This window comes from Sipha flava, unplaced genomic scaffold, assembly GCF_003268045.1.
Source record: "Sipha flava isolate LNK unplaced genomic scaffold, YSA_version1 217_pilon_pilon, whole genome shotgun sequence".
In the NCBI taxonomy this organism is placed as follows: Eukaryota; Metazoa; Arthropoda; class Insecta; order Hemiptera; family Aphididae; genus Sipha; species Sipha flava.
Window position 1 is genome coordinate 249205 of NW_020272843.1, and position 22130 is coordinate 271334.

The 22130-nt window shown below is 30.8% G+C and overlaps 1 protein-coding gene and 1 pseudogene across 1 annotated transcript in view; one reads left to right on the forward strand and one right to left on the reverse strand.

The window, feature by feature from the left end:
- The window catches only part of LOC112682960 (MOXD1 homolog 1-like), a 39284-nt gene extending 31549 nt beyond the window's left edge, over window positions 1-7735 (reverse strand). The window contains exon 1 of the mRNA XM_025553754.1: window positions 7349-7735. Within this exon, the coding sequence (XP_025409539.1) occupies window positions 7349-7708 (360 nt within the window). The 5' untranslated portion in view covers window positions 7709-7735. The remainder of the gene's footprint in view (window positions 1-7348) is intronic.
- A 10948-nt stretch (window positions 7736-18683) lies between these two features.
- Window positions 18684-21908, forward strand: LOC112683024 (annotated as a pseudogene).
- Window positions 21909-22130: the final 222 nt, after the last annotated feature.

Sequence of the window (22130 nt, forward strand, 5' to 3'; positions counted from 1 at the left end):
TCTGCCCCGAGCCCCGCAAATCATCAGGACGGCCCTGTGAGCAGCTGCCCACCTTCATGCTAGAAATGCTACACAGTGACGGAGGGGCTAGGTAAATTGAGTCCACGATATTTTATGTACATTTTGAAAGCGGTAAATTGAGTCCCGGGAAAAAAAAGATACTAGATAAGTTGGGTCCCGGGGAAAAAAAGTAGTATGTAAATTGAGTCCTAACTATTATTATACTACCTCGCCGTAGTCGTTTTACAAATGACAATTTACACTGTTCCTATCGGTTATCGATTCCATCGTGATTAAATAAATTCGTAACGTCATAACTTTGTTATGTCTAATTAAGATGCGTATATAGGCATATATATATACATTAGTTTGTCGTCTATCGTGTATCAGTTATCAATTATCAGTTAACACCAATATTGATGATAGCTCTTATGATTACACAAAGACACAAGTGTACGAAATCTGAACATTTTCACAATATATTTTTCGGAGCGTGCACTGCGTACTGTACGTGGATTTGAGTTTTTTGAATTCGTATTTTTTAAGTTTTTACCGGAAATGTAATAAAAAACACAAAAATATTAAAATTCACTTTTAATAAAAATTAATAGATATTTAAAAAAAATTGTTAACCTTAGAATTAACCTACTACCTTTTTTCCCCAGGACCCAACTTATCTACTACCTTTTTCCCTCGGGACTCAACTTATCTACTACCTTTCTTTTTCCGAGACCCAACTTACCTACTGTCTTTATTTTTCTGGGGCCCAATTTACCGATAAAAGGTTATTTTGGACCCAATTTACCAACTTCCGAGACGGAATGGGTCTGAAAGCGTTTCGATTAAACGTTTAATAATAACTGCGCACGAAATCGTCAGTATCCCAACGTAGAATTGTAATATTTAGTTAATTGTTTATTTCAAATGCAGTTGTTTTGTGGCCCACAACCGGGCCACATACGGGCAAGAAAAAAAAAACGTCCGCCGCTTGTACGCGGTTGTCACGTGTTCGATAGAAACTGGCCGCTGAGTTCGCGAACACCGACTGCCCGGACATTCCGTCATGTCCGCAGAGAAATATTACATTATAAATATTATTATACATACAACGACGAATTGTTATTCAACAAGAACGTGAAACAGTGTTTTCCGCGAACGTGTCGTAGGTTAAACGCGATAAATGAAAAAAAAATAACAAATACAGTTTATGAATAAATAAAATGTCAATATATAGTATATGTATAATAGTGTTAAAACGACATACAGATATTTATATAGTTTAGATTTTAATTAGCGTTTAAGCGCTTTTCACCAGTCGATAACTAATATATTGACTGATAAAAAGGACTAGGCGAAAATTTATCTTCGTTACGGAAGATCACAAAAATAAATTTCGTAATGATCTCGTATTTGGCGTGAGCGCTTCTGTATTTATTACATTTTTAGGAATGGTGTAAGTACATATTTTTATTTCATTGTGTCAACATTTTACCTGAACACCATTTATATTAAATATTAGATTAATTTTTAATCTTCTTTTTTTTTAGCACTTGGCTGGATATATTAAGCTACTACGCTTATACCCTACTTTAAATTTTATTTATACTAATATTTTTATTTCGAATTCATTTTATTTTACTAGGTATTATAATTGTATTTATTCCAAAACTGCTTTTGATGTTTTTTCATATATTATAAATTAATAAAATATCAAATAAAATCATTGTTGAATACAATATTTGAAATTATAAATACAATAAAAAAAGATATAAACTTATATAATTTATATAAAATAAATACAAAAAAAAAACCAAATTTTTTCCCTTTAGCTGTAAAAAATTATTATTAATTTTTAAACTAATTAGTTCATTAAAAGTTTAATCGTATAAACAAATGTATTTCATATTATCATTATTATAAAAGGTGATACATGATTAAAGCCGGGACCAAGTGCTTGTTGTTTGGTGAATCCAATATCCATTTTATAGGTCGCTCATACCTTACCATTTCTGTTTGTAAATGTGGCTTGTACCTAAATTTATAAATCAAAATCTCATTACGAAATGTTTGAAGGAAAATTAGTTTTTGATTAAATGCTTGAAGTTTCGGTTACCCGGTAGTGAACACCTTTGTCACTTTGCTCTGTTTGCTTATTACCAATCGATACTTTATTCACGCGAGCAAACAAATTATTTCGGTTATCAATAACCATTCCACGATTATCGAAAATCGCGCACGGATTTTCGAAAATTTACATTGATTTATATATGAATACGTAACAACACAAGTTAAAATACCGACAAATAAACATTTCTTTGGGATTTATCGCCTTTTAATGATCTGGCAAAACGAATCATGTACTTAGGTTCGTTATACTAATAGATACGAAAAAAAAATCTTAAAATATCAAATTAATTTCCAAAAGTGACCTTACCTAGTATTTATTTGCAAACATTAAAAAAATGTGGAATTAATACCACAATAAAAAAGTTTTTTCAATTAATGTACACGGCCTTATTAGTATAATACTTATGTCGATCTCGCTTTAAAACTTAATTTTAATTAATTTAAATATTTTAAGTTTGGATTAAATTTAAAAAATAAAAATGGTCATTTATTTTGGTAATTATTTCCACAACCCATCCATTAGTATAAGGTCAATGTACATATATATGTAGTATAATATTGAATCACATAGTTATGCATGACAAACTTCAGCATGGGAATAAATAAAAATACTATAAATCAGACAGGTTTAACTCGTTAAATCTCGTAAATGATATACATTTTTTTCACACACATAATCATATATAATGTACACGCATGTATAAATATAATCCTGAGATTTTTCGTAGATTATAATAAATGTAACAATCAATTTTAACATAAGAATATGTTCAGGTATAGGACGTAAGGTTGTATTTTAAATAATACTTTTTTATTATTTTACTTTATAAAAGTTAAAAATATTTGCCTATCACATCTCACGAGTACAATTATTTATAATTGATTACATACATGCTATAATATTTGATGGATATTATATTAATATAATATTCTGTTATACAGAAAATACAATGGTGTTAAATACTACAGGTATCATAATAATACATTGCAGATTATATATAGTTATATGTAGTTTGAGGTAATATCAATTTGCATTAATCTATAAAATAAAATCAATATAATAAAAATAAAATATTTGTAATCCGTTTAAATGTGTACAAATAGTGAGTCGTATCGCGTTTTTTTTATATGTACTGTATATACGTAACAATGCTATTTACTACTAATAATAGTCGTATTAGAATAGTAGAATTTTTAATATAACTCTTATGACATTCCAATGGTAATACGAAATAATTAGTTTCAAATATAAATTGTATTAAAATGTAAATATAATGTAAATTTAAAACAACGATATAGTACTATAAGACAAACGTTACATTTTAATTTTATTTTCTATGTAAAATACGATCTACATCATATTTATACATATAATGTCTCGGTATTTATACTTATGTGAACATAAAATATGCATTTACATTTTCATTTAGATTTATTTTTATTTTATTTTCATTTCCATTTTCCAGGTTTAACAGCGCGGGATAAAATGTTTGAATATTATAAGAAGTGTTAAAAACCTGATAATAACCGACGATGGCATTTTAAACCCGAGAAGAATTTAAACGTAGACTAGTGCCAGTATTAAGACAATTCTAATCAGATAAAAATAAGATTTTTGTGAGATTTACGAATAAAATTAACATGTAGAATGAACACTTTTCGTGTGCATAATAATACCAATACATTTAAGGTCAATCGGTAGAATGAGCGTTCACAAATAATTTCTACAATCATTAATGTTATAAATACTATATCTTATTAATCTTGGAAAGAAACATGATATGGTGCGTTCGTACATATTATTTATATACAAATAAATGTATTATAAAATAATATATTACATTTTCCATCAGATCATGCTGTGAAATTATTACCCAAAACAACTATTTACACTCGAATTCACTATATTATTAATAAAATATTGAGTCACAGGATATCCACGCAAAGATTTCCTAAATAATCTCTATAAACACCGAGTGTATAGAACAATTTTACAAGTAAATAATCGTCAAAACCTGTGCAGTAGTCAACTAAAATAATTATTAGCGCAACATTGAATATCGTTTTTACATATTATCAGGGGCGCAATTTCAATGAAAAAACTGGGGTTGCTGAAGCCCTTCTATCTTTTTCATGTTCCTTAATGGCTATAGACACCCGCAAACCGTACAATTCAACAGTTACTAAAATATTTGGTAAATATATGAATATTTCTAAATTTAAATTGTTCACTTTAATTTTATATTTTTATTGCGCATATAACGAATTACCTGTCTGTAAACAAAAATGTTTTATCTTATGATCACTTTTAGATTCTGACTGAAGCGACGAATATTATGGTTTTATAATGATGTTCATATTTTATTTGTTTAACACTTTTTCGGATAGAAATACTGGCCCAAAAGTTTTTTTTAGGACTTTTTTAGACTTTAAATTGGCATGTGGTGGTACTTTAGATAGGTCATTTTTTAAAATAATAATAGTTTTTCTAGACGTGAGGAAAAAACAGTCCTGAAATGGTAAAAATACGCTGTAAATAAGACTTTCACATTCCAAATTTTAATTATTTAGTCATAATTCCAAAAGTAATATGACTAGAAACTTGAAACTTTTACCCTATAGCAAAGATATTTTTTTTTCGTATTGCGAAATATTTTTTTATTGTATAAAAATTTATATATTTATACAAAAAAACTCAAAATCTATTAAGTTTTTCTATACAAAATGAGTAATGAGTATTTAAATGTAAATTAAAATTAACACATTTGGGGGTGCTAAGCACACCCAAGCCCCCCCAAAATTGCGCCTATGCATATTATGAAAAAAGGATGACGCGTACTTAAAATATTCAAACACTAGACAACAAGCTCAATTCGAATATAATAAGAATGAAAAGACAGCGAATTCGAGTAATGAAAAGTTCAAGTGGTACGTCAGGAAAATTAGAAACACTGAGCGTTTTTAAGAAGTGAGGTTATCAGTTTTTCGTTTATGTGGTTAACGCAATATTCAATACTTATCCGTTGGCTACCGTGATCCGCTAGAGTATCATGAAGCTTCCACACCCTGCCTGTTACGTGAACGATGGAGTATAACAAATTATCATAGATGTAAGGTAGACATTATTCACCTTTAACAATTGAGCGATCAACGAGAGTACATATGGAAGCCATACAATTCAAAATATACTTGATGAAAGACAAAATTACAGAGTTATGTACCAAATAAATGAACTTGAAAATTCTGATCGTAACTTATATGTTTATTCATCCGACAAGTGTTCTACAATAATTTAAACGTTTTGAAACGCACAACCAAGTAATAAACCGAATCACCGCAATGGATCGCACTGGAATTCGATAATATAGATGAAATTTTATATTATATATATGAATTGTAATTGACTGCAGCAATTGGCAGCGCATTAAGGATTTTTTCATGTCGTGAAAAGATATTACAAAACATAAATGCCTTTTTGTCCTGCTTTCAAAATGTAAATTAAACGTGAATAATTCTTTATAGTGATATTTTTCTATGATTATTATTCGATTATTATTAGACGGATGATTATCATCTGTATACATCACGACTGTGGGATCGTCGAATACGTGTCGCGGAATGGGCCACCACGAGTGGATGTTCGTACAGAAGCTAGTACATATAATACGTCTTTGGTAGACCGATGAATATACGACAACGTCGGAAGGGTGAACAGTTCAGAGGATAAACACGGAAGTGTGTGCGGCTACATCCGTGTAATATATTAAAATGTTAAACTGTATACGGGTGCGCTATTAGATAACAGCGGGTACGGGGTGATGACATAATTCGTCAGGACATGCAATGTCGGTACTTTCAGTGTCCTTATGTTTCTCTACGAAAATGGATAAGGTGATGCGGATTCAAGGGCAGGAGTAATTTGTTGGATACATCGAGAAATAATCCTCTGTGGTGTTTAAATTTTATATTACTAAATAATATTCACTTTTTTGAATTGTACAAATCAATGGTAAAAAAGTGTAGAATATTATAATAAAAATAAATTAAGTTGAACAAAGGATCGTAAGACTATATTAAATGGGACGACTTAGCTTTTTTGTCAATTTTTGATGCGAATCTTCAAAGGTCGTAGATTTCTTAAGTATTACGGAGGATTACGGCTTCCTCAAATCGTTAAATAATCATATTCTCAGGACCGGAAATTAACATGTGATCATGGCAAGTGCCAATACTGTGATACATGGTCGTAATAATATAGCGATCGTCACTTTGCACGGGTCCATGTAAAAAGTCGGATATATTGTTATAATATGTAGTTATTTAACACATCCGGTATAGCTTCGTGATGTTGTTCAAAATGTAATAGCTAACTAACGTGTTAACCGGAAAAAGATCCGAAATAGAAAAAAACGTAAATGAGACGGGATAACTTGAGGACTTTTGTCCAGAATGGTTACTAAGATTATTTTTTTGATTCTAGGGACCGGTTGACATCATTTTATTTTATTAAAGATGCCAAATGAAAGGCTCATTTTCGAAAAAGATCATTTACGACCCTACTCACTAGTAGGTTTGATCTTTTTCAACACTCGTCATTATATGGTAACGTTACGATACTTCGGTCCGGGTTAGAGTGAAGGTATATTTAACTGTATATTATTTACTTATGTCAAATGCTTATACGATTTTAATAACTTTCATATGGTATACGTTCAAAAAAAAAAAACCTCAAAACGATCGATATTTTAGTTTTTATTACCTATAAATCACCGGAGTCATAGCTGGATGGGCATCTGAATAATAACAATGTTACAGGGGACGTAATGGTGACCCAGGTTTGGTGCCGTCTTCCCCTAGATTTCGACACCATCCTCACGATAAATTAAACCAATACCAACCATTAAGTCTAAAAATATGTCAAAATTGAATATTAGAAACAATCAAAATTGAAATATTAATTTCGTAAATTAACTCGTAGAGTTGTTGTCAAAATCAAATGTACATTGAACTAAATTATATAATTCGGCGATTTTTATTACAATAATAATTATTCACCCACGACAGTATATTTACGATCTTCCCTTGCCCCCCCCCCCCTTGAAACTTAGGGGGTTGTGTGACCAGTCGAGCATCATCCCTTATTGAATATTCCGAAATATATATGCGACATCAGCTGCACCACGCGATGGTGCACGTTTATACTACGGGACAAACAACTCACCAGTAAGTGTCCTACGCCGGTCTCGTCGTCCACCCAGAAAAGCAACACATCCACGGAATGGGCCGCGATCGGGTCCACGAACCCCAAAGCCACGTAGCCGCGGGTCCGGGCTTGCACTCGGAACACGGCGCAGTCCGCGTACTCTTGCACGGCCACGGCCATCTCATCACCGGCCAACACGGTTTTGCCGTACCTGTCGGCGGACAGCAGGGCCGTCGTGGACAGATTGGCCGACCGGAAAGACGGCGGTGACACGACCGCAACGGGCACCGCGACGACCGCGGCGACCGCGGCGCACGCACAGACGACTACGCACAACGGCCACGAAGACGACGACGAAAACACACACGACCACTGCATGGCGACTACACGTACATACTGACTGGTTTGGCGGCGGCGGTTGGAAAAAAAAATACAATAAAACAAACCGAACACCTGGCCCCCGTCCGCCGTCGCCGCCGCCGCCGTCGCTCGCAGAGCCCGAAGACTTCCCCCACCGCACCGGTGTCGAGCACATGGTCTCTTGCTTCCGAACAATAATAAAATACGTACATAAATATAACAACGCACAACCGGAACACCCTTCACCCTTACACCGTGACACGATCCCCGCCGACGAGCACTTCTGTCGACGCAACGGTTTTCGTGTACGGATGTGTGTGCGTGTTCGTGTGCGTGCGTGTCCTTGCAGTCACCATTATCGCGAGGAAGACTGCTGCACGATTTTTTCCACCCTCCACCAGCCCTCGACCAGTTTAACGGCTGAACCCCCTCGGCCGTGCGTTTACGACGAGTGGGCCCCCACATCCACCATTGATCGGCCGGCGTGACGGGGCTCGAGCGCATGGACCAAAAGGCCGTATTGAACGCGTGTTAAATATTAAATACGTGAAACGGTAATTTTCTACGGATATTACGGAACATTTTTTTTTTCGATCAATAATGGCGGGTGAAAAAAGAGGACAAATTTTACATCGCGTACCCATCCTTGGATGCCTGTGCGGAATTAATAAAAATCAAACGATTAAATCTGAAAATGTATGCTGCTGTTGCACAACAGTTTTTACTTCAGTAACCATCAAAAAAATTTTGATCATTACCATGGCAAAAGAGAACTCCTCAGAGTTATTCTTCATCGCAAATATCTAGAGTTTCTAGAGAAAATACGGCGAGCTGTACGTTATGTGTCTCGTATATTATACCGTATAAAAAACACTGCTGCGCATTACAACACTTGGCATAACATTTGAATACATAATCATACAACACGCATGTACTAAAATCACGTAAACAAAATCTTATTCAAAAAATCATATTTCAAACCAATACCTATCTATGTCTGAATAATTCGTTGGCTATCATTCAATTCATTTTTTTATGTATCGTATTACAATAATTTCAGTCCAAATAATACGTGTACTCGGATGATCATTATTCCATGTGTTATTACGTTGTGCTGGTTTTGGCAATCATTCCCATCGAATGGGACTTTCAAATCCAGACCTCCACTAGTAGACCTCCACATTCATATTAATCACTAGTATACATATCGTTCAACGTTAGTAAATCGATTAAATTCTTCACTTGGATTCGAAACTTCATCATTGTTCTGCTTGTTATGATTTTTGGACCTCTCTTTCGTGGACGAAAGGACTCTTCATTCGAATGTTCCAGAATTACAGCGGTGGATATTTAATTTAAAATTAACTATTAACGAATCTGCGTTGCACGTCTGCGACGATAAGACTTCTCGGTAATTTCAATACTAAATGTTTACCAAGAACTTAGCACCGCGTCCGTACAGCAACAGACGGATATAATAATAGATAAATCGAAAAGGCAAGTACATCGACATAAGTCGAGACCAAGGTGAAAGTCCGGTAGGCCCCTGAAATCGAATGAATGACTCTTAATTAATTTTCATTTAAGATAACAGTGTGTTGGAACTATAGCACCTTTCCAAGGTTTTAAATTTAATCACATCATAGTAGAAACCAGTCGTCGCGGTAAGATATCCGGTCATAGCGGTACTCGAAAATCTAAAAAACTTCAGAGTTCTTTAAAACACAAATATTTTTCACTCGAATTTGATTAACGGAAATTAACGTAACATTGATAAACATTAAAAATATAAGTTTAGACTGAAAAGTCACTTTGAAAAAAACCAAAACTCGTGGGAAAATTACGTAGTTCATTTGTAGGATTTAACTTGCGATTTACGAGTTCGTAACCGATTTCGTTGAAGCAAAGTGCCCGAACCATATAAAATAGCTGCAAGAATCATTGTTTGCAATATGTCGTTTCATCGGTTCTCTTTACAATATTTTCATTGTTTATAAAATGTTAGGCTGTATAATTTAGCTGTCTGACGTGTAAAAATAAAACAAAAAAAACCTATAATCTTGCACGTACATCGAATCACGACTACTTCCGACGATTTTTCCTGGCGTCGGCAAGACGGCTCCGATTGGCAATCACGTCACGTGTGACGTACTATAATAATATGTACCTAACCTAACACGCGGCTTGTCTGCGAAAACCTGTTCGTCACGATACACGTGCCCCGTTTTTATAGAAAAAACTATCGTTTTTTAATCATTTTGACTTTGTTACATATTTTACTATTGAATTATATTACCTACATTATTTAAAAAAACGTATTTTTGTCACACATGTATGTAAAAGATACGATTTTCTGCATGAAAAACGCGAATATCATATAAGAAAATAATATAAGCGGAGTGACTGGTAAATGTTTCGAACAAATCCCCAAATTGAAGATTATTCCCACCCCAAATATTAGTTCGAATCACTACAGTAAATTTTCTTTTTTTTTTTGTGGTTAATCAATATACGGTTATTTCAATAAAATATATATCATATAAAACAATGAATGTAAATATGAAGGCAGATATGATGATGGAGAGGGAGGATCAAAGATGATGAAAAAATCCAAACAGTAAATATGCTGAATTGGTATGAAAAATCACCAACAAATGTATAACAAATGTATAACTATAAGAAAAACGATAGTTCTAAATAATTCACAGTTAATAACAATATATTAAACTATGAAATCGAATTAATCGTCGAGACGAAAGTTTTAAGTAAAGTTTGTATGATAATGTTTCTTTATATTATACAGTAATAATGCAAATATTGAAGTAAAGGTAAAATATTTGTTGGTTATTATAATTTATTATATTGATAGATGAATCTTGATTGATGATCTTATGAAAAAATCATATTAAAAAATATAATAAGAAAATTTGATAAAGAGGTTAGCGAGGTTAACGAGGAGGAGTTGATGTGAATAGCAAAGATTCTTGAAATTTATTAATTTAAAGTTTGAGATATAAACCACTTTTTAATGGAATTTAATTGCACATGTGTTATACTTTAAGAAAAATAATGTCTAAACCTTTAAAATATATTTACTAATAATTTGTTTATAAATAGTGGAGATTAAGAATACGAGATTAAAAGTTATAAATGTTAATATACAATAATTAAATTATGGTATGCAGAAATTAGATGTACGTAACACATATATTTATATTATTAAGTCATTGTTTACTCTAGTCACATTAAATTGCATTTATCACTGATTTTTCATTAATATTACAACATTTAACTTATAAATTATATACTCGTAATATATATATATATATTTAACAGATCACAATACTTGAAATCGTGTATTTTTTCTCTTTGTTGTTATGCAAATCAGACGACTTCTTGATTTTAAAACGTATAACACATTATAATATATGCTAACCTGATAGTATTGGAATTGTGAATATTTAAATTGTGAATAATACATTTTTTTTACTGTTGAATCACATGGCACCACCCCCTCTCACTCGCGCTAGGCATATATACGCATTATAACATTCCAGTTGCAGCTGCTTCGTTGGGTTGGACGGCTGTTCCCAAAAAGAGAAGAAAAATCGTTGGCATGAGCTAACTTGTCAATAAGATTTGCTTTCCATCCAACTGCTGCAGTTATTATTTTTTATTATTATATTATTATCAAATGTCAGTTTTTCTTGCACAGCCGAAGAAAACTCTCATTTTTTCTTTTCAAAAACGAAAATAAAAGAAACAAAATTACAATTAAAAACATAATTTAATAGTAATCAAACAAAACCTAATTAAGTATGTTTAAACACTGAACAAATTATATTATTTGAGTAATCAGATACATCGACTGCAACGGGGAACAATTATACAACTACAAAGACTAAAATAAGTTACTTCTCTTTAATTTGTCGTAATTTGAAATAAATAATGTATACATACCAGTATGAAGGACACTATCAAGGAAAATAATCTGAAAATAATATTTATCATAATATAATAGAGTACTACGTATACGTTCTAATTAAAGTTAAAATTAATACGAAATGTTAATGCTAACGTCAATAAAATATTAATTTAAAAACAGCGATATTAATTAATCCGAGAAAATAGAAACTGACCTCTATATACTTTTAGGAAGATATATATTATTTAGTTTTATTAGTATACAAACACATGCAAAGTGAAATATTTTATATGCATTTTTTTTTTATGTATAATATTTTACAATTTTTTTTTTTTAACTATTAGGATTTACCATTACCCGGAATATATTTTTGGAACCAAATATTTATAAAAAGTATCTCATACGCATTTCAGATTTTAAAATTGGAAAACTTTTAATTACACAGTTTATGCTTCAATAATATTTATTAAACTAATACAATCTAGGTATAAGTATATAATTCAGTAATTTCAATAATGGTATTTATTTATTTTTTGTATACAATTCGTTTTATTAACAATTATAAAATCAACGCAAAGCATTATAGTTTAAAACGTCAATACTTACTGTTAATAGTATTATAATTATTTATTTTACCAAAATACTTGTAATGTTTAAAACTAGATAGTATTCTTTCGTGGCCATAACATTCGCTAATGGTTTGATATCATAAGTGATAAACAGATATACTCGTATTAAACTATCTGCTGTTGTACATCAACTGAACAGAATTTTCATGAATTATTCCAACACATAAATGTAAAAATAAGCTAAAATATTATCGGACCACTTACTTCATCCACCAAATATCTAATAATAAAATTTAAATTGTAAACGCACTTTATGAAAAACCTAATCAAGTTTCTGAATCATCAAATCATTTCTCAATGTACATTTGATGAATTTTCATCAGTTGATATGTATGGATTTATTTTTAAAAATATTTCTATTTAGTAATTAGACTTCATATTATATAGACTACAAAGTAAAGAATTAAAAAAAAAAAAAACAAATAACATTATAATAATATTTTTTCTTTTTTATAAATAATAATTAATTGGTCATAAAGAAAAAATTGTAAGTTAAATTTATTACAGGGTATCTTTGATTGTTAATTTAATAGCACGTCGTCAAAAATATAATGAATAGAAAAATAGTAATTTAATTTGAATTCTAAGGAAACCTTATCAATACATTCAATATAATATACTCTGTTATGACAGTTAAAGTAAATCCCGCAGCTGACTTAAAATAATTGTAAAGAATTTACTTATGAGTATTTATTAAAGTCATCCAGGAGCGTCATTTCAACTTTTGAAAGGGTGGGGCAATTGATTAAATTTGCCGACTTCAAAATATTTAAAAAATTGTCGTTACCTATATATTTAAATATTTAATATTTATGGACAATAGACAAATCAATAAAATATTTTTTTCAGAGCAAAACATGTAAGGATGAGTAATGAATAATGATGACATGATGATAAACAAAGAACATGAAACGTTTCAATTTACCCAATTCAATGATAACATTAAAGATAGTAAAACATTATTTTATTTACTTATCCTATAGACTATAAGTTACCTATCAATAGGTTTAATGGAATAATAATATAAATCTAATAAAATAAATACTTATATATTTATAATATTTATATATTTATATATTTACAGAACTTATTTATAAAAACATAAAATTGTATCTAAAAATATAATGTACCGTAGTTTGGTGTGAATAGGAATGATTTTAACTGTTTTTTTATAGATTATGAGCTCAATTTTTATGGTATCGATATCACGAAAACTGTTTTATAAAGATCACATATATATAGAATTATATAATATACCAAAAATAGTTTATAAGGTTCGCGTAATAACGATTGTCATAAACCGGGGAGGAGCCAATGTTTCCCAACTTTTAATAAACCGTGAACGTGTATTTAAAAGAGAATATTATTTGATTTCTGAGTATAAAATAGTAAATAAAAATTTACTATATATTTACCGATTTTAGCATTTGATTATCGGACAAAGAATTGCTGACTTTTTTAAAATTTCTTAGAGTGGGGCATTTGCATTAATCTGTCCCCCCCTCAAATGACGCCCCTGTACTCATCTATCGGAACACTGAATTATCTGTAAAAAAAAAGTCCAATTCAATAAGAAAAAATTTTTTTTTTTTTTTTTATTTTTATACGTAATATACAATCTACATCGAAACTGCAATCGTGCGCGATTACCGCAGACCAATATGCGATCGCCGTTTGCGGTGGACCGTATGCAGGCATATACATCAAGTGAAATCATTAGTGTTCGGTGTTAAGTGATTTGCGGACGTCAAGTGCGCTCAGCGTTTCCAAATTTTCACTCACACCATCATAGAGTTTACGTTGTTCGTGCCGTATCCGATCGTGTGTTTCCCGACCATTTCCGATCGAGTACTACTAAAAAGCAACAAAACAAATAACGATCGCGTCATGCGTGCACCATGAAACATGTCTACAACGAATCCTTCGTAAGTTGGACTAACGGAAACGGTATCCGCCGATCCCGTCGCATACTATGATGTACCGATTAAACCATAAATCCGCCTAAAACGGAATATTCGTTAAATTTTTTTTTTTTTTATTTTAATACGTAATATACAATCTATATCAAACGACACAATAAGCATATATGATAAGGGGTACAGATAACATGAGTATACAAAATACAAAAAGTGAATAAAGAAGCCACCCAATGATGACACTTAAATGTTGATAGTTTATATGAAAAATGTAAATGAATTAAATATATTTAATAAGTTAGTATTTTTTTTTTTCTATATTAAAATTTGTAACAGGTCTCTACACCATACACGTTTTAATCGTCTAGGAGGACTGCCGGGGATTGAGAGGGAGGAAAGGTTTTTAATTAAAGGATTTGAGTGGGAGGAAAGACGGTTGTGGAATCTTTTGTAAAAGTGTTTGGCTTCCTCGTGGATAGTTTTTAATTTTAGGTCTGTATGGAGAGTATGGTTAGATATGTATGGGGGAGCATTTATTAATTTTCTTAGCGCAATGTTTTGAAAACATTGAATTTTATTTAAATTTGTCTTTTTTGCACTTCCCCATAGCTGTATCCCGTACGTCCAGATTGGTTTCAGTAGTGTTTTGTAGATGAGGAGTTTGACATGAAGGGAGGTGTGTTTATTAGAGACTAGAGGTTAGTGTTGTTATAAAGTGAATTGGGTAATTTAGTGACGAAAATATCAAGTATGTCCGGTTTTTTTTTGAGAGAAGATGGCCAGTACGTAGGAGCAGGAGGTGCAAGTACTTTGTATTTTTTTAAGTTTATAAAATTGTGAAGCGTAGTGCCTCGAGGATTGCCTGTGCGACAGCCCCACGATTGGTGTTTAGCATTAAAATCACCTCCGACTATGAAATTATTTTTAATTGTGTTAAAAAATTCTGTAAACCTAGCGGTTGTTATATTATGTTTGGGAGAGGAGTAAATTGCCGCAATAGTAAAGTAAGTAAAGTTTAATTTAATTTGAATTGAGCAAGATTGACAGAAGTCTTGGGAAAAACCAGGCAAAGGATGGTAAGTAATAGATGACTTAATATATATAGCCACGCCTCCGTGTGCCGTATTATCAGGATGATTTGTATTAATCAATTTATAACCTGGGATATATATTTTAGAATTATTAGTGAAGTGTGTCTCAGAGATGAGAGCAATGTCAATTCGTTTGTTGTTTAATACTGTTTCGAGTTCATGAGCATGATTTCTTAGGCCATTTGCGTTGAATAGTAATATAAGTAGGGAGTTGTCAGTGACAGAGTTGTTGTTATAATTGTTATTTAGCATTTTTATCAAGTAGGCAGGAAATTACTTTAGTGAGAAGGGAAATTAAAGGATTGATGAAAGACTTAAAGTCGTCTATGAAACTTGACATTATCTTATTAATATCAGAAGGGGGAGGAATTGTGTTATCGGGCGGAGCGTTGGACGTAACGTGTGCGTAAGTCTGTGTTTGAGAGATGGGTTGACTAGGAATTGAGTGGTTAATTGGGTGGCTAGCTTGTACATTGGTAAATTTAGTTTTAGAGTTTTCATACATAAAATTACTTGAAGATGGTTTTTTCCGACGTTGAAGGTCTTTGTAGATAGTACACCCTTTGTAGTTAGCAGGGTGGTTTTGAGAGCAGAGGGCACAATTTGTAGGCGATTCACGTGAGTTGGGGCACAGGGATGAGAGGTGATCCAAGCCGCAGCGGACACAGCGTGGTTGATAGCCACAATATGCTTTTGTATGGCCGTATTGTTGACAATTATGACATTGACTTATTGATTTTGGTTTGAAAGGTTCTTCAATTTTGATTTTAGTGTGTAGAAGAGAAGACAGATGAAAAATTTCGGAAGAATTGGACGTGGGTTCTAAGTCAACAAAAAATAGCGGGAGAGGGTTTTTGTTAACCTTATGGAGGACGTTAATTACTTGTCTGACTTCGAAAGTAAGGAGTTCTAACTCTTCTTTTATAGTTTCAGTTGGTGTGGAAGGATGTAAGTTCCGTATGACTATCCTCAAAGGTTTATCCTCTTTGAGTTGATAAGTATGAAATTGCGCTTTCTCCTCTTTAAGATAACGAACTAGAGTTCTATATGAATCAGGGTTTGGAGTTTGGATTTTTAATTTGTCGGCAGATGCTTTACAGACAAAGTTATCTACTCCGATAATTTCAATAAGCTTTTTGCAAAGTTCAGGAAAATCCGCGACGCCTTTCACAAAAACTGAAGGCGGTGGTTTGTTTGGTGCGATTTCATCAATGACAATTTGTTCGGTAATTGGGGTGGTTGGGTTTGAGGGCGGAGTTACATCGTGATTTTCATTTTGACTCAGAACTAGATAGCGATTTGGAGTTACAAAAATTTTTTTTTTTACCTTTTTGATCTGTCTGCTTGTTCGTTGATGGGGATGGCGGATCGGAGGCAGAAGAGCTGGAGTGGTTTCTTTTGTTGTTGGTGGAGTTTTTGACGGACCAACCTTGATCAGGTGTGACATCGTTTTTATTTCTCGCAATTGTAATCGGAGAGATTGTGTTGTTTTTGTTATTTTGATTATTATTGGAATTCATGGTCAATTATTGATATTAATATTAGAAATTAAATTAAGGACAAGTGAGAGTATTATACTCATAGGCTGGCGATAGCGTTTGCAGGTAATTAGGCTTATCTCAACGGCCGCGGCGGCCGCAGATAGGAAAAACGTATGCAGTAACGTGCAAGTTTGACCGAAACAACCGAAATGTAAATTTCGTTTGTTGAGTATTCACTTACATTTAGTTAACTTGAACGAAATAAACAGATTTTAATTTATTTATTTTTTTCATAAAGAAAAAGAGTTGAAAGTTACGTACGTTCTCACATAACTATACTGGTGTGGTGATAGAAAAACAATATAGTTATAATTAAAATTAATTAACGAGCTAATAAATTTACGAGAGCGCATGGAACGCGTGCGAAGCGGACGACTGCTATCGCGAGAATGAATAAGAAAAATTAAATAATATTTTTAACATTTACAACCAATAAAGTTACATAACTCATTCTAAACGGATTGGGTCAAAAACAGAAAAATTATCCAATGCCTTTTCACTTTATCCACTACAGTAAACTATAAATGTAACTATCTATGTGATAATATCTATGGATTTTAAATTTCAATAAAATTTTAATAGCAGGAATAACTAATTTTATTATAATTATTATGATTAAAAAAATTATTAAGAATGGTATTTTTTATTTTTAAATACATATAATAATAAACATTAATATAAATTTATATGAAAAGCTAATAGTGAAAAATTCCATTTAATTTATGTGGTTGGTGGAACTTTTAAGTACACTTTTGTATTTAGATAAGTTGAAAAGCAGGTGCTGTTCTAGATAATATATAAAAAAGGTCGAAGATTTTCAATGAATGATGAAAAAAATTAAGCAATTAACACAGTTCTGCAAATGGCAATGTTTTTAATATATTGTTAAAAATAATTAAATTAATAACTTAAATATTTGAGTTTTTCTAACGGTGAAAATGCATTTTAGTTATACCCAAGTATTATAAAACTATTTTGTAATATAATACACATATTCATATTGGAAGACGGAAGTCATTAGTGAACTCCAGTCTGAAACATTATCGTGGTTTATTAATTATTAGGTATGAAAATTTACACATCTTTATCTTAAAATATCGCTAAATTAACAATTTAGTCTTACATGGACGCACCATCATTGTATTAATTAAATGATAATACATTAAATGCACAATAAACATCAAACCGTAAGTAGGTACTATATAATATACAAAAAGGTATCTTTACATTCATTAAATAGATGAAGCTAAAAATATTTCAAATATTTACATACATAGTTATACCATAATTTTAAACAAATCGAAAAGTATGGATATAAACTGTGGTAAAAAATGTTGAACAAATTGTACGTACAAAACGAATTGTTTATAAAATAGATTATAGATATTATTATTATAATCTTAAGATACATAAAAATAATTTTAAAACAAAATTTATACAATTTTAATATTATTTATTTCAACATCAACCATTTTTAATATATTTTATTATTATTATTTTATTTATACAATCATGAATAAACGCAAGCATTTAACTAAATAATAATTATAGTTAATTTGTTAACATATATAGTTTATTATAATAATATAATTATATTTAATTTTAAACGTATATATATATATATATAATCTAGATGAACAAAAATCTGAAAAGAGTCGAGAAAATTTGTACTTTAATTTAAAATTATTTCGTCCAATACAATCCAGATGGCTCAATAGAATTGTATATCTAAAGAAGATAAAATCAGAACATTTAAATATTGAAAAAATATTTATCGATAATTTGAATGTAAAAAAATTTGATATATGTAAGTTGACACACTTAGAATCGATATGTTAAGAATAATAAATAAATGTCGATATCTATGAAATCTATTTGCAGTATTTTTAATAATTAATAAAACAAATGATTTTGGTTTATAAAAAATGTAAAATCAATGTAGAAAATAATGATAATTTAGTCATTTATATACTGTTTTCAAAAGTCATTGACATGATATAATTTATTCTATATCGATAAGGTGATAGAATTTTAAGGCTGCAAGCTTTGCACAATTTAATTTATAAACAAGTCTCCAGAAATGTTCTTGATGTGAAGTGATTACAGGTATTGAAAATAATAAAATTATTTTCAAGATTAATGTTAGATTTTTATATTAAAGAAATTATGTACTGTTTTTATTCAAATAGTTTAATTCTACAATTAGCAGCCACTAAACATATTGACTAAGTATCATAAGTCTTTTTATTGTTGGTTGATTACTAATTCGTTTAGTTACCAACACTAACAATGTACTAACACTATAAGTATATTGATGGAATGTTTACTAATATTATTATTAATATTTTCTTATTTGAGACAAATTTTTTGAAAATAAAATCTTGATAAATACAAATTCAGAATCATAAACATATGATATGATGACTAGCATAATGACAATAGAAGAAACAAATATAATTAACGATTTAAAAACCAAAGTTTAGTTTTATTATAATTTTGGTTTGACTATTTAAAATATAAAGATTATGTGAATTGCTTCAAATAATTTATGCCTAGTATTTAAATCCGACATTATGTTAGAATAAATATACAGTATAAAGCAGAGGTTCCCAAACTGTGGGTCGCAACCCAAAAGTGGGTCGCGATTATATTTTTAGTGGGTCGCGTTATATTTTGAAATAATACATTTTTTAATCATCTATTACATTTCGTTATTGTTCAAATTCAGTTTTATCGTCAATCGTTATCTGTGAGTGTGACGATTACGAGTTTACAGCGACTAAGTCCAAATCACGCAATTAGATTAATAGTTATTGAAAAGATAATGATTTATCAGAAGACAAATTAATTGGTACCTCCATGACATTCAAAACTTTTGATTATTTCAGTAACTGCGGTACATCGAATATGATATACGTAGTTGTTTATTTAATATTACTTTTTCTCAAATAAATTCGTTTTTTTTTTTGTACTTTTGTACACCTATGGACAAATGGTTGAACAAAAAGTCCATGACTCGAAGTCAAGAAAAAACAGAGACAATATCTGCATCAACAGATAAAAAAAGAAAATTAAATTACGATGAGCCTTCAACAAGTTCTCCTGAGTTAAAACAAAAAAAAATTTTAAGAAAATATTGTTCTGAATATTTGCAAATTGGATTTTCATGGAATGGAGACGAAGAACATCCACGTCCACAATGTGTTATTTGTGGATGTATACTTGCAAATGAGAGTATGCGACCAAACAAACTACATCGACATATACGAACCATCCAGAAATGAAGAATAAACCACTCGATTTTTATGAAAGAAAACTAGAATCTCTAAAAACATCAAAAAATAATATTTTTAATTTCACCGCAATTAACCAAAAAGCTACGTACGCCTCATATAAAATAAGTTTACGAATTGCTCAAACTGGAAAGCCTCACACAATTGGTGAGTCTTTAATTTTACCTGCAATAAAAGACGCAGTCGGAATCACGTTTGATCAAAAATTTTTAAAAGATATTGAAAAGTTATCGCTTTCAAATAACACAGTGTTTCGTAGAATCGACGAAATTTCCGAATGGGTAGAATGTAAACTGATCGAAAAAGTTAATTTGAATAGATGGTTCTCATTACAAATAGACGAGTCCACAGATATTCAAGGCTTATCTCAAATTATTGTTTTCGTACGTTACATATGGATGAATGAATGTCACGAGGATTTTCTGTGCTGTGAACCGATTATTCGAGGTACAAGTAATGAAATTTTTAATACCCTTAATAATTATGTAACAGCGAAAGGAATTGAATGGTCGAAATGTATCGGTTTATGTACGGACGGCGCCCGAGCAATGTGTGGTAGGAACAGTAGTGTTATTACTAAAATTCGTGAAATTAATCTTAATGTGCCATGGATGCACTGTAATATCCATAGAGAGGCATTAGTATCGAAATCTTTGTCAGATGATTTTAGAAGTGTATTAAACACGTCTGTAAAAATAGTGAATTACATTAAGGCAAAGCCGTTGCAGTCCCGTTTATTTGAGAAGCTTTGTGAAGAAATGGGCAGTAATCACAAATTACTTCTTCTTCACTCTGAGGTACGTTGGCTATCGAGGGGGAAAGTTCTTACAAGACTTGTCGAACTTCGCGAAGAAGTCACGTATTATTTGGACGAAAAAACCGATTACATAAAATTCTTATGTGATGAAAAGTTTATTTTAAAACTTACTTACTTAGCAGATATATTTTCCAAATTGAATTAACTTAATTTATATTTGCAAGGGTTAGGCGGAGATATATTTTCAGTTCACGACAAAATTCGAGCATTTATGAAAAAACTTTTGCTGTGGAAAAATAATATTGAGAACAAGATGTTTGGCTGTTTTGAATCATTTTCTAATTTCATAATTGAAAATCAAATAGAAGTTGATGATAACATTATTACATCTATTTCTGATCATTTACTTACACTGAAAGATAATTTTGATTCGTATTTTTTGAGAGACATGGAGAATTATCAACAAATGAAATGGATTTCAAATCCTTTTCAAGAACATGACATGCAAAATGAGTTATCAATAAAAGCTAAAGAAGAATTAATCGAACTTTTTGAAGATAGTGTATTTAAAATGAATTTCAATCGAAAAAAATTAATAAATTTCTGGCTATCTCTTCAATAAATTTATCCAACTATTTCCAATGAAGCTGTAAAGATTATACTCCCATTTATTTCATCATATAATTGTGAGGTGGGATTTTCGGCAATGGTTGCTATAAAAACCAAATTACGGAACAAATTGAAACTGTCAAACTCACTGCGACTCAAGCTTACAAATGTTGAAGTGGATATCGATGAAGTGATGAAAAATAGGAAGCAATTACATCCTTCACATTAAAATTATGTTATACTAATCAAATAATTAATACTCCTTTTTTACTAACTAAATGAATAGTTATAAAAATATATTGATAAAATCTATCTTTTTAAATTTTTTGTCATAAGCAACTGATAAAAAAAAAAAAAAAGATCATTCATTGATTCATTGATATTGTGGGTCGCCAAATTTTAAAAATTTCCCAAAATGGGTCATACAATAAAATGTTTGGGAACCTCTGGTATAAAGCATATCTTTAATAAATTTTGTTTGAGTTATTAAGTCAATTTTGACATAAAATTCATAAATAAAAGAAAAAAATTGCTCAATTAGCTTATAAACAAACTAATAATATTTATGATTATAATAATTTTTCTCAATTACGAGCTTAATGCAAATGTTTAGCAAAGCTTGACTATAATAATTATATTATCAAATCTCAATCATCTATTAAAAATAACCCAAAGTAGT